The following is an 11673-nucleotide window of genomic DNA, read 5'->3' as shown; positions in this document are numbered from 1 at the left end:
CCTGCAAATTTTAGTACGCAATAGCATTGGAATGTCAAATAGTTTGGAGACGCAAATTTTACAATTGCGGCTTTACAAAAAATCGATAGGTAGAGTAAAAATAAATAAATAAAATACATTTATTATGGAACATAAGATAGACAGGCGTCACTTATTCTACGTCATTAAATTTGAACCTGTAGGCATCCCTACTCATCGGCAAAGAAGACAGAGGGTGTAGGCCGAGAGAAAAAACAGACGTAAAAAAACTCTCAGTACTCTTTTAAAAAGTAAATTATCAAACAAAAATTATTTTAAAACAAATATAGTTGTAATTTTTCGACTTCGAAATCTTTAAAGCATTCAAATCTAGAAAATAGTTTTAAATATTTGTTCAAATTCAAAGTGTTAAATATGATTGGATAAACCTTTGAATAATTTTTATAGGCATATGTAATGTATGAATTGTTCCTTATCAAATATGTAATTGAGTTTTTCATATTTTAACAAAGATTTTTTGCCTGGCCCAGTCCCGCTAGTTCAAATATCAGTGCAGCTGTTTTAATTGAATCGCCCGCACGAGCTTCGAATTCAATTTCAATCTTTGTTTGCGACAGTTTCATATAATACACTCGGTACAAATCTTGAAATGTAATTATAACTCACGTTTTGCATTGCCTCGCGTTTGTCATATGAGCCTTTTAAGTACTAATGAATGAGGAAAATGCTATTTTCTTTGACAAGAATGTGTCCTTTTAATAATGAAATGCAATCACAGTCTTATAATACTCATTACATTTTACATAATTCAGTTTGGCGCAATTGGAGATTTTATTAATATAATAAATACGTATCTTATTTGGTTTCAAAGATTATTCAAAGAAAATTATTCTCCTTCGCAATAGTTGAAGCAATATTTTGTAGACTTTCGTATGTTTTAGTAATAATTTTTTTGCTCTTGATAGGACTGGCAGTAAATTAAGAGTATTAGTAATATATGTATGTATTACCTATAAAAATGATGAATTACATCACATAAAATTGTATGTAAATTACTGACTAGGTGACACTCTCTTTAGTTAAATTACCTTTAAATTGCAACCACTGTGGGTTTCTTATTGAACCTATTCTATTATTATTATTTTTTAAAAGAGACCTTAAAATCTTATACCAATTTGGCTTGTTTAAAAGAAACAAATAATGAACCGCGTAAAGTCAGACGATAAAAGGCACCAGTACCTATATTTGCATTACGGCTTTATGTAAACTAGTTATCAGTATGTAACTAATTATATTTGCATATGAAGAGACATTTATTAGCAAAGATTTAAAAAATACGTTAGTAAATATGTATATAATAAAATGTTAGATCGAAGTTAAACAAAACCCTATACACAAAAGATATCAAATTTCTTTCTACTTTCCGCCTAGGAACAGTTTTTTGTTTTCCCGTTTAATCCTTCTCAGCGAGAACCCTAGCGAGACTAAAGAACAGCAATTCATTTTTGTATGTAGCATATACATAAGATATGTAAATATATACGTATTACTATAGAGTTACGCTCAAACATATCTTAGGCGGTTAAATCTGTCATGATTTTTACACTATGATTTTATAAAGATATCACGAAATTCTACTTAAAATAACCTTTATACATGTATGATAATTAGATTAACACGTATTAAGCAATGTTAATTGAACATATAAACGATTTTGGGGCGTGCCATAGTCAAAAATATAATATACATTTTTTTACTATGCATGTAACGTGGCTAGAGATTATTTTATTGTTTCTTGGGAAATTCATATCATTTTCGTTTTCCTATTTGAAGTCTTAGTTGCCGTTTCGCTTCACCGGTTTCCAGGAAAACTGTAAACTTCCGTATTGTGTAATTTAAAATTTTAATACCTCTTAAAATGTTTTCTTTTAAAACGTATAAAAATAAAAATAAATCAGTGATGCTACAACGTTTCAAGGCGGCAGATTTCTTTATCTGTTTCATGATCATTTGTCAATCTAATGGACAAGTAAGGTACAAGTGCAATAAGTGCTTGTATTCATTAAAATAATTTTAAATGTAGAAAGTGTAAATCTAAACACATTTATGACATTATTACAAACTAAAACACTCATATATCATATACAATTTACATATTAATAAAAACTGGTAAAGAATTTCTTGCCAGTTATTCTCGTCTACTCCTCGATGTGACATAAATGTTACTATATGTTACTGCTTGTATTGTACTGGTGAACTATACTTCGATTTTTGATCAGCATTTCTTTCTTTTCAGGTAAGTGAGAGTCAACTAAGAAGATATGACAGTAACAATGAACCTTCAGCACATGTGAACGTCTGCCAGCTAGGTAGGTCACATTTTACAATACCCCACAATGTGAGAGCCCATAAAGTTTATTGGCAATAACATTGTTATCACTAGGTCACTCGAGGGACAACTTAATTGTTAATCATGGATTCACCTTATGGCTAAGCCCAGGTTGACGTTATAACAGCCATAAGATACCATTACGAAGGCGGTTTCTGTTCGCGTTTGATTTATCTATGATACACTCCGAACGGGGCAAACGGGCAGGAGCCTCATTTGATGTTAGGTGATACTATCGCCCATGGAGATTTCATGCCAGAGCGCTCGCGAATGCGTTGCGGCCTATTAAGAATATGTACGCTTTTTTTGTGACCCTAAGTTGAATTTGTTCGGAACTAGAGTAGGCAGCAGGTTCGACATAGTGGTGGTGCGCGGCAAAAACTGTGTTAATATAGTTACGTATAGCTCTGTCTCTTTCACTTCCTCCACAGCGCTTTTTAATAACGAAAAGTATTTTGACGTCTAACTGTGCTGATCTCTGTACGTAAAGTTTGTATACTTAGTACAATGAGTACTAAAGCAGTAAATAGTATCATACTGCTACAGGAACCCCCATGTGCAGTTTAGTCTTAGATTTTTTTATATTATTTCTTGGTGACACGCATTTTTCCATAAATGATTAAAGATTTTAAAATGTCAGCATTTCCTTAATTAGTATAAGACTAACAAATAAAACCAGTCGATATGTCCTTGAAGTTTTGTCCTATGTCGATGTATAAAAATAATCTTCGTATTAATTTATATGCGCGTTGGGTTCGCTTCCTGAAAAAAATAATTAAATTCGAATACATAGTAAACTCAACTACTTAAAATATTGCATCGGTGAAAATTTGTTGGCTTCATCAGACACTGACATATAGCCAGGTCAGTTTAATATGACATATATGTTTGTGTATACAATAATTACGAATACTATTAAAAATCCTTTAGTTTTAGCGCTATGCCACATTCACATACTAATTAAAATACATGTCATATATTGTTTAATTATTTGTATTGATAAATGCGTCATTTATTCGTAAGGTGTATCGCCTACGTCACACTAAACACTTCCCGGTCTATAATTGACGATTGGATAATTTTATACCTTATGTTATGCTAGCCTTGAATCTCACCGTCTTCTGCCAAGATACGTATTTAACTTATTAGCGGGTTTCTACTAAATGTTTTAACGCCATTCAAGCAAATCCACCCGCACGTTTCATTATGGAATGTGCTACAACGTCAACTATTATTGTATCTGCTTTACGAGTATGTGAACTATTCGCGTAGTAATAAAAGTGAAAAATCCGATTAATACTTTGGGTTAGTGTGTACTATGCGATACTTCAAGTTTTCTGACTCTAAACTAAATGAACAAAGACGTATATGACAGATATGAGGTAACGCAAAATTTAGATTTGCTAAGCAAATTTTGTGAGGCGCTAATATCTTAAAAATCTCGTCCATTACTATACCACAGAAGTGTTGTTTTCCATCATAACTTAAATACAATTTAACACAGACACAGATGTTACTATAATGGTGCTAATGATGTTTAATGTGCTTAATGTGGTATTAATTGATGCTTAAGCCTAAGCTAATATTCAGTGTTGCCTTATTTTTTATTTAACTATGTTAAATAGGCATTATTATAACACTTTAAAGGCTTCAAGTAACAATTGGAGCGGATAACATTTAGCAGGATTGTAAATCGGGTTGACAACTGACACAAACCTACTTCTCTCATGCTGGTGCTAATTCTATACGCCTTTTGCAAACAATCGAAGGCTGTTTAAAACGTAAAGGCACGGTCAGGAAATTTATGTTATAAAAGTAGATCATAATCGTATTTCTTATGAACGGTTGACCGATTATTTAACGTAAGGTTAAATTTAAAAGGCTATATCGTTGATAACAACGTGATTAAAAGTTGAATAGTTTTTGTCTTTCGGGCCATAGAGGTAAAATTTTACTTATCTTCATTATGATTAACTAAAAAGCCTTTCGTAGCATAAGATGAAAAATCTAAAAAAAGAGTTTTTGACTGCAATACGTTCAGTCACGAAAACAAGATTGATTATTACTTAAAATCTTCGTGCATTATAAATATATAAAGTCAATGAAATCGTTATTACGAAAATTTAAAGAAATAGTAAAACAGTATTATAAGCCATATTACAGGTTCAATATACAAGAACGTATAACCTAATTTATGCAGACAAAGTCATGGTTATTATTAAAAGGAAATCAATTGGTAACAACTAGCAGGTGTATCGTAGTGAAGACAACTACTGCAAGCGTAGATAATGGTTTCCGTTTCCGTGTAAATTTAGACATTGTAAAGCCTTATTTATGTACAGATCGATGAAGGTTTCGCCTCGTCCTGATTTACTTTGCCTTTATACGTTATTATATACAGAATTTTGACCAAATATTATTTCATTTTATCACAACTTAGTTTCCTAACGTACTAAATTAAATTACGTTTTGAATTTTTTTACGAAATATATTAGGACATATATATCTCACTTGGATAAGAACTTTGAATAAGTTGTTGAGGGTAGAAAAAATGTCAAAATTCAAAAGAGTGTCGAAGAACGGGCAGTAAATGTAAAATTGACGTATTTATTTATTGAATAAAGAAACTGTAATAATATTGATGTAGTGAACATTGTTACCTAAATGAATAAATGTTTTTGAATTTGGCATCTACCCTCCTAATCATCATCTTTTATGTATATAGGCTATGTATTATTTGGAATAGTTATATTATTGTATTGGAACTGAAATAGAAAATGCCGAAGAGATCTTATTGATGATTACTTGACCGTATTTTTCGTCTCTTACCTCATTTTACATATCGCTTTCAAAGCAACGAAACATCTTTTCAAAGTACTTACTACACAGTTTTCCTTATCTATTGACGGAAATCGATGTAATCGTTTCATAATGTATTTGTCAATTTGTTTTATAACAAAATGCTCAACTCGTAGCAAATTTGGCAGAAAAATCAAGCGGAAGTTTTATATGGATTCCCGTAGATTGTGTTACATATAAAATGCTTATTCATGTGTAGTACCACCGATTCTAACATGTAGCTTCTTGAACTATATGTTTTATTAAATTACACTTTTCTGAATATAGCAATTGCTATGCAGTCTTTTAGTACCAATGAAATACTTATTTATGAACATAGTTTTTATTAATTAACCTCAGATGAGCCTGCCTGTTGTGCTAACGGGCAGGTTCCTCTGATGTTCAGTGACAACGCCTCCCATGGATAGGATACTCACATTGTAGGTTCCGCAAGTCAGTGGCCAGCCTTTTAACAAATGTTTCTTGGACTACCCTAAGTCGAATTGGTTAGGGAATTAGTGAATTATATGGGCAACGTTTAACCACATAGTGGTATTAGTATTTAGCTATTTTAAATCACACTATACAGTCATTAAAAACTTAAAGTAACTAAACAGTTGTCGGAGATATCATTTCAAAATATTTTTTTATGTTTAACCAGTTATGTCCCGCGTTTTATTCTGCGTTAACTTCGACTATCCATAAAAAAACAATTCAAAAATCTCTAAATAAACTCTTATTTGTATTAAGTAAAAAGTAGGTGCAATAAAGTGTGAATAAAGAAGATAAAAGTATTTGATCTCGAATAAGCCTTTTATAGAGTGCAGCAATGATGCAGATTCGGGACCTTCAACAATCTTTTGCAAAGTTCAATGCCCGAATGAAAATGACATTGATTGCTTGTTAAATATTGCTTTTTTGCAAGTTAACGCCGCGACTATGATACCATTTTCTAATTCTGTCGATTTTATTTCGTTCGTGGTTTATAATGTTTTATTTATTTGTAACATTCTGGCAGCTTGATATTTAACGAATTTATAATTTAAATAAAATGCTGAGTCTTCTGGTTATACAAAGAAGTTGAATATTCGTGCAAGAACAAAAACATCCATCACAAATTAACATTAACACACTTTAATGCCCTGACCTCGAGTTTAAAATCTTTGCTCAAGGAAATCGTTAAGATTTTCTAATTTTTACCGTTATGTATTAATGATTTGACAATCTTCAATACGCTAAATATTTAAAATATTTATTCTTATCGCTCGATTAATATTTTCAGATTATTCAAAAATAATTTGAAGGTTACATATTATGCAAACAAGGGTCGTATAATTGTAGTAATCTTTTGTTCTCAACATCTATTTTTTTTCCAACGCCTAGAGACGGATGTACCTACTCGAAACAAGCTTATTATATACCCGGTTCCGTTTGTAATCATATAAAATTATAATCAGGCCTATGTTTCTTCTATAACTTCTAGTACTGATAAAAACCATTAGATTTATTAGAATATGAAATAGAAGATGCCGTGATAAACGAACGACTGGCTCGGCGACGGTCCTCAATTTGTAATTTCACGCACATTAAATATTCAATTTAATGTATCGTCGACGTGCCGTCGGTATCAACAGTAATATCATCTTATTATAGCACTGAAATTTGTCCATTTCCCCCTGGTTACATTCAATCAAAGATTGTGTTTGTAATTTTCGCGGCGAGCCAGCGATCGTCATCGGCGTTCTGCAGTCGCTGGAGGGCGCCCGTATCGTAAACACGTTGCCGTTGTTCCTATCATTATAATACTACCTTGTCGCGATCTTCCGTCCTCGTCGTGCTGACCGGTACGATGACTGACCACACCGCAGACACTCCTCGCTTTCTACGCTCCAACGGTAAAGCGGCCGCGGTCTGAGCCGTTACTGTCATGTTTACATACACCATAAGTTCCTAACTGGCAAAAACTTTCGTGAAGTTTAAAAATACTAAGTGGAAAGTGTTACGATGTGTTCGTGCAGCAAATTTTACGACTTCTGGAAGAACTCGTGTGGCGCAGGTGAGATACGTCGAGGTCTTTTAACTTTTACATTACCTATAAGGTTGCCTCAACTTCTGCTTGTGTACGTCATTAATGGACTTTTTGTAGTTTGCCTTGAGTTTTACGTTATAATTATAAATTATCCGAATACTTGCTGAAATTTTACAAACTATACGAATGTGTCCAGATGTGTTTTAATTAAACTACTTATATACATTTGCATACCGACAAGGACTACCTGCCTTTTTTACATTATTTGTAATGTATAGAAAACAATATTGTATTGTCTATTTAGAATCGTAAGAAGCTTTTACCGAAGAGATTGTGGTTCCGCGTTTCAGCAGTCTGCAGTCAGGGTCACCAACATGATGAATGAAAACGCTTATATCCGCCTCATGATTAAACTTCTATAATTGAAGAAAAGGTATAATTTTCTATGTGCATGCATCATATTACATATCGTACCTTGACACTCTTGCCACACAACGACGAAGCAGTAATCCAATAAGAATTGCAATATTCTGTTTCCCACAAAGACTTATACAGGTTTTGCAATTTCTGTTTAATCATTGAATAATTATTGCAAATCGCTGAGGGTAGGTAATCAAAAACATAACGGTTTTTTTTAATTCTTAACTATAGGAATTAAAATTACAATACAATTTTGACGAACAAAGCCAATATGATGAGACTCGATATAATGACAGATTAGCTTTATCTATGTATAAAACATATATATTAAATTGATGCTAAAATTAAAATAAAAAAATTAATTGAATAATAATACAATACGTGGCAAAGTCGCCAATATTAAGACAATAAAAGGAATTCTAGAAACAGCCTTCGTAATGAGGCACCAAATGTGTTTTGTAATTATCAGTATGACATTTTCAATTAACTTGCTATTGTTTCGTATCAGTTTGTAAAAAAATCGGTTATTTTCCAAATCTACAATTGGTTTACAGTTAAATGCTATTACATTTTTGTTTAAAATAAATTACATACATAGACAAAATTTTACTTTCTTAGTTATATCAAAAGCTTTTCTTCAAATTGAGATTAGCCTTAGCTAAATTCGGCATATTTAGAACATGGTATATATATATATATAGCATGGTATATATACATATATATATAGCTTCTTTAAGAATATGTATTTGTAAAATATTAAGTATCAAGTCTCTATACCCACTATATGAAACCTAGAATTATAAAACAGCTTGAACTGTATAAATATATTTTATTTATCATATAAAATAGACAGGGACCTATAAAAGTGATATTTATAATTAACATCTCTATCGTAAGTGAATTTGAAAAAAATGGGGTTTGCGAAAAGTGAAATTATAATAACAGTTATTATTCTGACCTACTCCTTTTGCGTTGAAAGTTGTAAACTTTTCCATGCGTATATAATTTTCCGATTTTTTTTAACAGTTTCAACGACCTTGATAGACATTCGCATAGTTGACGTAAGATAATGCAGTATTTCAATGGGTTATTAAATTAGTTTGGCGGTCGGATGCTGGGATTTTTATTCTTTTTAAACGCTAACAATTTAATTGTTACAGAAATACTGACATTGTAAAGATCTTATTAAAAAAATGTTCCTAGACATAGGGAACACATTTTCGAATCTCGTGTGTCGTTAGTTTTCTTTTATCGGCTTCAAAAATGGTGCATATTTAGGGAAACAAATGTTTTATAACCAATTATCACGAGTTGAATTATCAGGTCTGTTATGAAATTGTTAATTAAATATTATTCTTTCTTGGCCTTCACTTCGTATTAAATAAATCAAATTCCTTTATATAACAAAACGCTATTGCAACTTTTTTTATTTAAGATGTGTTTAAAATAGATTTTGTTGACAATTGCAAGGTAATCCAAAAACCAAATAGATTTTTAAAAATAAAATGCAATATGGCATATGACCACATCGCAGCGGTATTTGGTTATGTTTCATCTATGGTAATATATACCGACAGTGTATCTACGGGTTTTGTACTGTTTAAAAAAATATTATGGAGATTGTAAGATAAAAAATACATGAAAATCTTTTTTGATTTCTTTGGCTTATTTACCAAGCAATGTGATGTAAAATGTATGATTGTAAACACCTTTATTTACAATCGTATGTACGCAGGTATTAAGCGAATTATTCCAGAACCAGCATAACACATTAATTAGGTACTTATCACTTATTCACAACGACCTTCTCAATATTACATATATATTACACTAAATATTACTATCGGAGATCCTATTTACGAAGCTAAATGTAAAATATAAAAGTATGTTTGTATTGACATAAAGGTATATCTTCTATTTCAACACACACCACAATTTACTTACCAACCTTACAAATCGCTGTCCTGCGAATACATTAAATTTTGTTGGGACTTTTTTTACATTACTCAGGCTAAGACAGTTAACTTCAAAAGAGTCATCCGTTTCACATATTTTTTTAGGTAATTTTATAGCATGAGTAATGAAAGATAGCATTTAACGGTTTTTCTTTATGAGGGGTATAATTTTTATCATTATGACACATTAATAGTTTTAATTAGACGTTATTAGCTTTGTTTACAGAATTATCAATTTCCAGAACAGGTTTGTAATATCGTAATAAGGATATATTTAGCTTTATCCCCCCAGTTTAGCCTGCGTGTATTTTGGCGAGATTTTTTGCGTTTCAACAATAATCGTTTTATTTTAGTATATTTATATAAAATCGTATTGAACAGCTAAAGCTTGTCATAGTTTAGTATATTTTGAGATTTCGTATTCACCGGCTGGGTGACTTCTAAAATAAGTAATAATTATTTTTGATTGAAATGTCGCTGCTTCTGTGCAAAAGTATGTAACAAACACTAGATACATAATACCAATGCCGCTAACTACTTTGTTTACCGAAGTATTTTCTACCCATAGGTATCTTGAATTTTATCATTACTAAGTTCACGCAGTCATCTCGGTGATATCCGAGTGTAACAACAATTAACAAATAATTTAAATAATATATATATCATGTAGTATTCGCGATAACGTCTTCGCACGTGGGTTATGCATAAACATATTGATTTAAATTCACGTTTTCTTGCAACTCTCATATACTATCAGCAAAAGCGGTTAACCAGCCAAAGACAAATATTATTTGATATTTTTTTTACATGAGTCACATCGTCTTTTTTGGTAGTTCATTTGTTAACATTTTTTATATTTCGCGACCTAAAAACCTATATCAAAATGTCGCGCGGGTCGCTGGGTTGCACGCATCCCGCAAGATGGTGCTTAGGGGGTGAGCATATAACCTATGTTAGGGAAAAAGGTCACGCCTCCTAAACGAAAGAGGAAATTTTTTAATCAGTATTTTTCGGTTATATGAAGAGTGAGCAATCAGTGTGAAAAGCATATAGTGGTACTGAGAAATAGGAATCGCCCTTATATAATTGTTATATATTTGCTGATGGTACAAAGCTGAAACGAATTGGTTTAAGGTATTAAGTACTCAAGTGTAAGACAACGTCACTGAGAAAATTCATTTGTTATGGTTTTGTTGCTCGTGACTAGGATTTGTTGCGACTAAAACGATATAAATGAACAATCGCTCAGTATTTCTTCAAACGAATTATTAAATTTTACTTAAAACTTTGTCATACTCGTACGTCGTTGGTTATATTTTATTATAGTAGTATAAATTGATACAAACAATGAGTAATATGTATTGTATAGAATGACGCACCCGATTTCACTAACCAGAGAAAGTCATATGTAGGGTGTAGGTAGAGAGAATTTCGTAAGAGATATTATTTCGAGAAGCAGTTATAAACGTCATTATAATTATTGTTAAATTAATATTCAAAATACAGTTTTAACAACAAATACTGAATGCGGTCATAGCGTGTTCATACATTAATTGTTAGTGATTTTCGGTGATTGAAATAAATTCGGTACAATGGACAATGATGCCATAAAATTTGTTGAAAGATTGTCGTCTTTATTATTATATTTTTAATAAAGTAATTTATAAACTTTTCAATATCTATTTTTTTAGAATATAAATATTCTAAAGTAATGATATACTGGTGAAGGATACGGTAATAAGAAGGGTTCATTGTCAGGAAATAGTTTTTGAGTTGGTATGTACCTATAACTTGTAACCTTGTAACGTTGGAGTTCATTTTAAGATAAAACATCTTTGTTTATTCTCAAAAGTGCGCAGTAAATACCATAGCATGGTCGCAAACACTTGAATTTTTAGTTATTTATCGCACATAAAATTAATTTTCCTTTGTTAATAGGTACGCTTCTAAAAGCTAAAAGCCAATTGGTCGTCTAATATTCGATCATTAGTATCACGACAATAATTGTAACCTTTCACATTGTTGACCTATCGTTTGGGAGGGTGTGAGCTTTCATGCCCTGA

At 31.5% G+C, this 11673-nt stretch overlaps 1 protein-coding gene across 5 annotated transcripts in view; it reads left to right on the top strand.

Moving 5' to 3' along the window:
* Positions 1–11673, top strand: part of LOC110992382 — a 37914-nt gene that overhangs the window by 11287 nt on the left and 14954 nt on the right. For 2 of the 5 annotated variants that reach the window (XM_022258176.2, XM_045631116.1), the window contains exon 2: positions 2276–2348. The exons of 2 other annotated variants lie outside the window; for them this stretch is intronic. In XM_022258176.2, coding sequence (XP_022113868.2) covers positions 2276–2348 — 73 coding nt within the window. Of the gene's footprint in view, positions 1–2275; positions 2349–6952; positions 7263–11673 lie in introns of those variants that run through there. One more of the 5 variants, XM_022258181.2, reaches the window with a different exon arrangement.

This window comes from Pieris rapae, chromosome 14, assembly GCF_905147795.1.
Source record: "Pieris rapae chromosome 14, ilPieRapa1.1, whole genome shotgun sequence".
NCBI classification, from domain to species: domain Eukaryota; kingdom Metazoa; phylum Arthropoda; class Insecta; order Lepidoptera; family Pieridae; genus Pieris; species Pieris rapae.
Note: the sequence above shows the minus strand (reverse complement) of the source record. Positions and strands in the feature narration are given on the sequence as shown.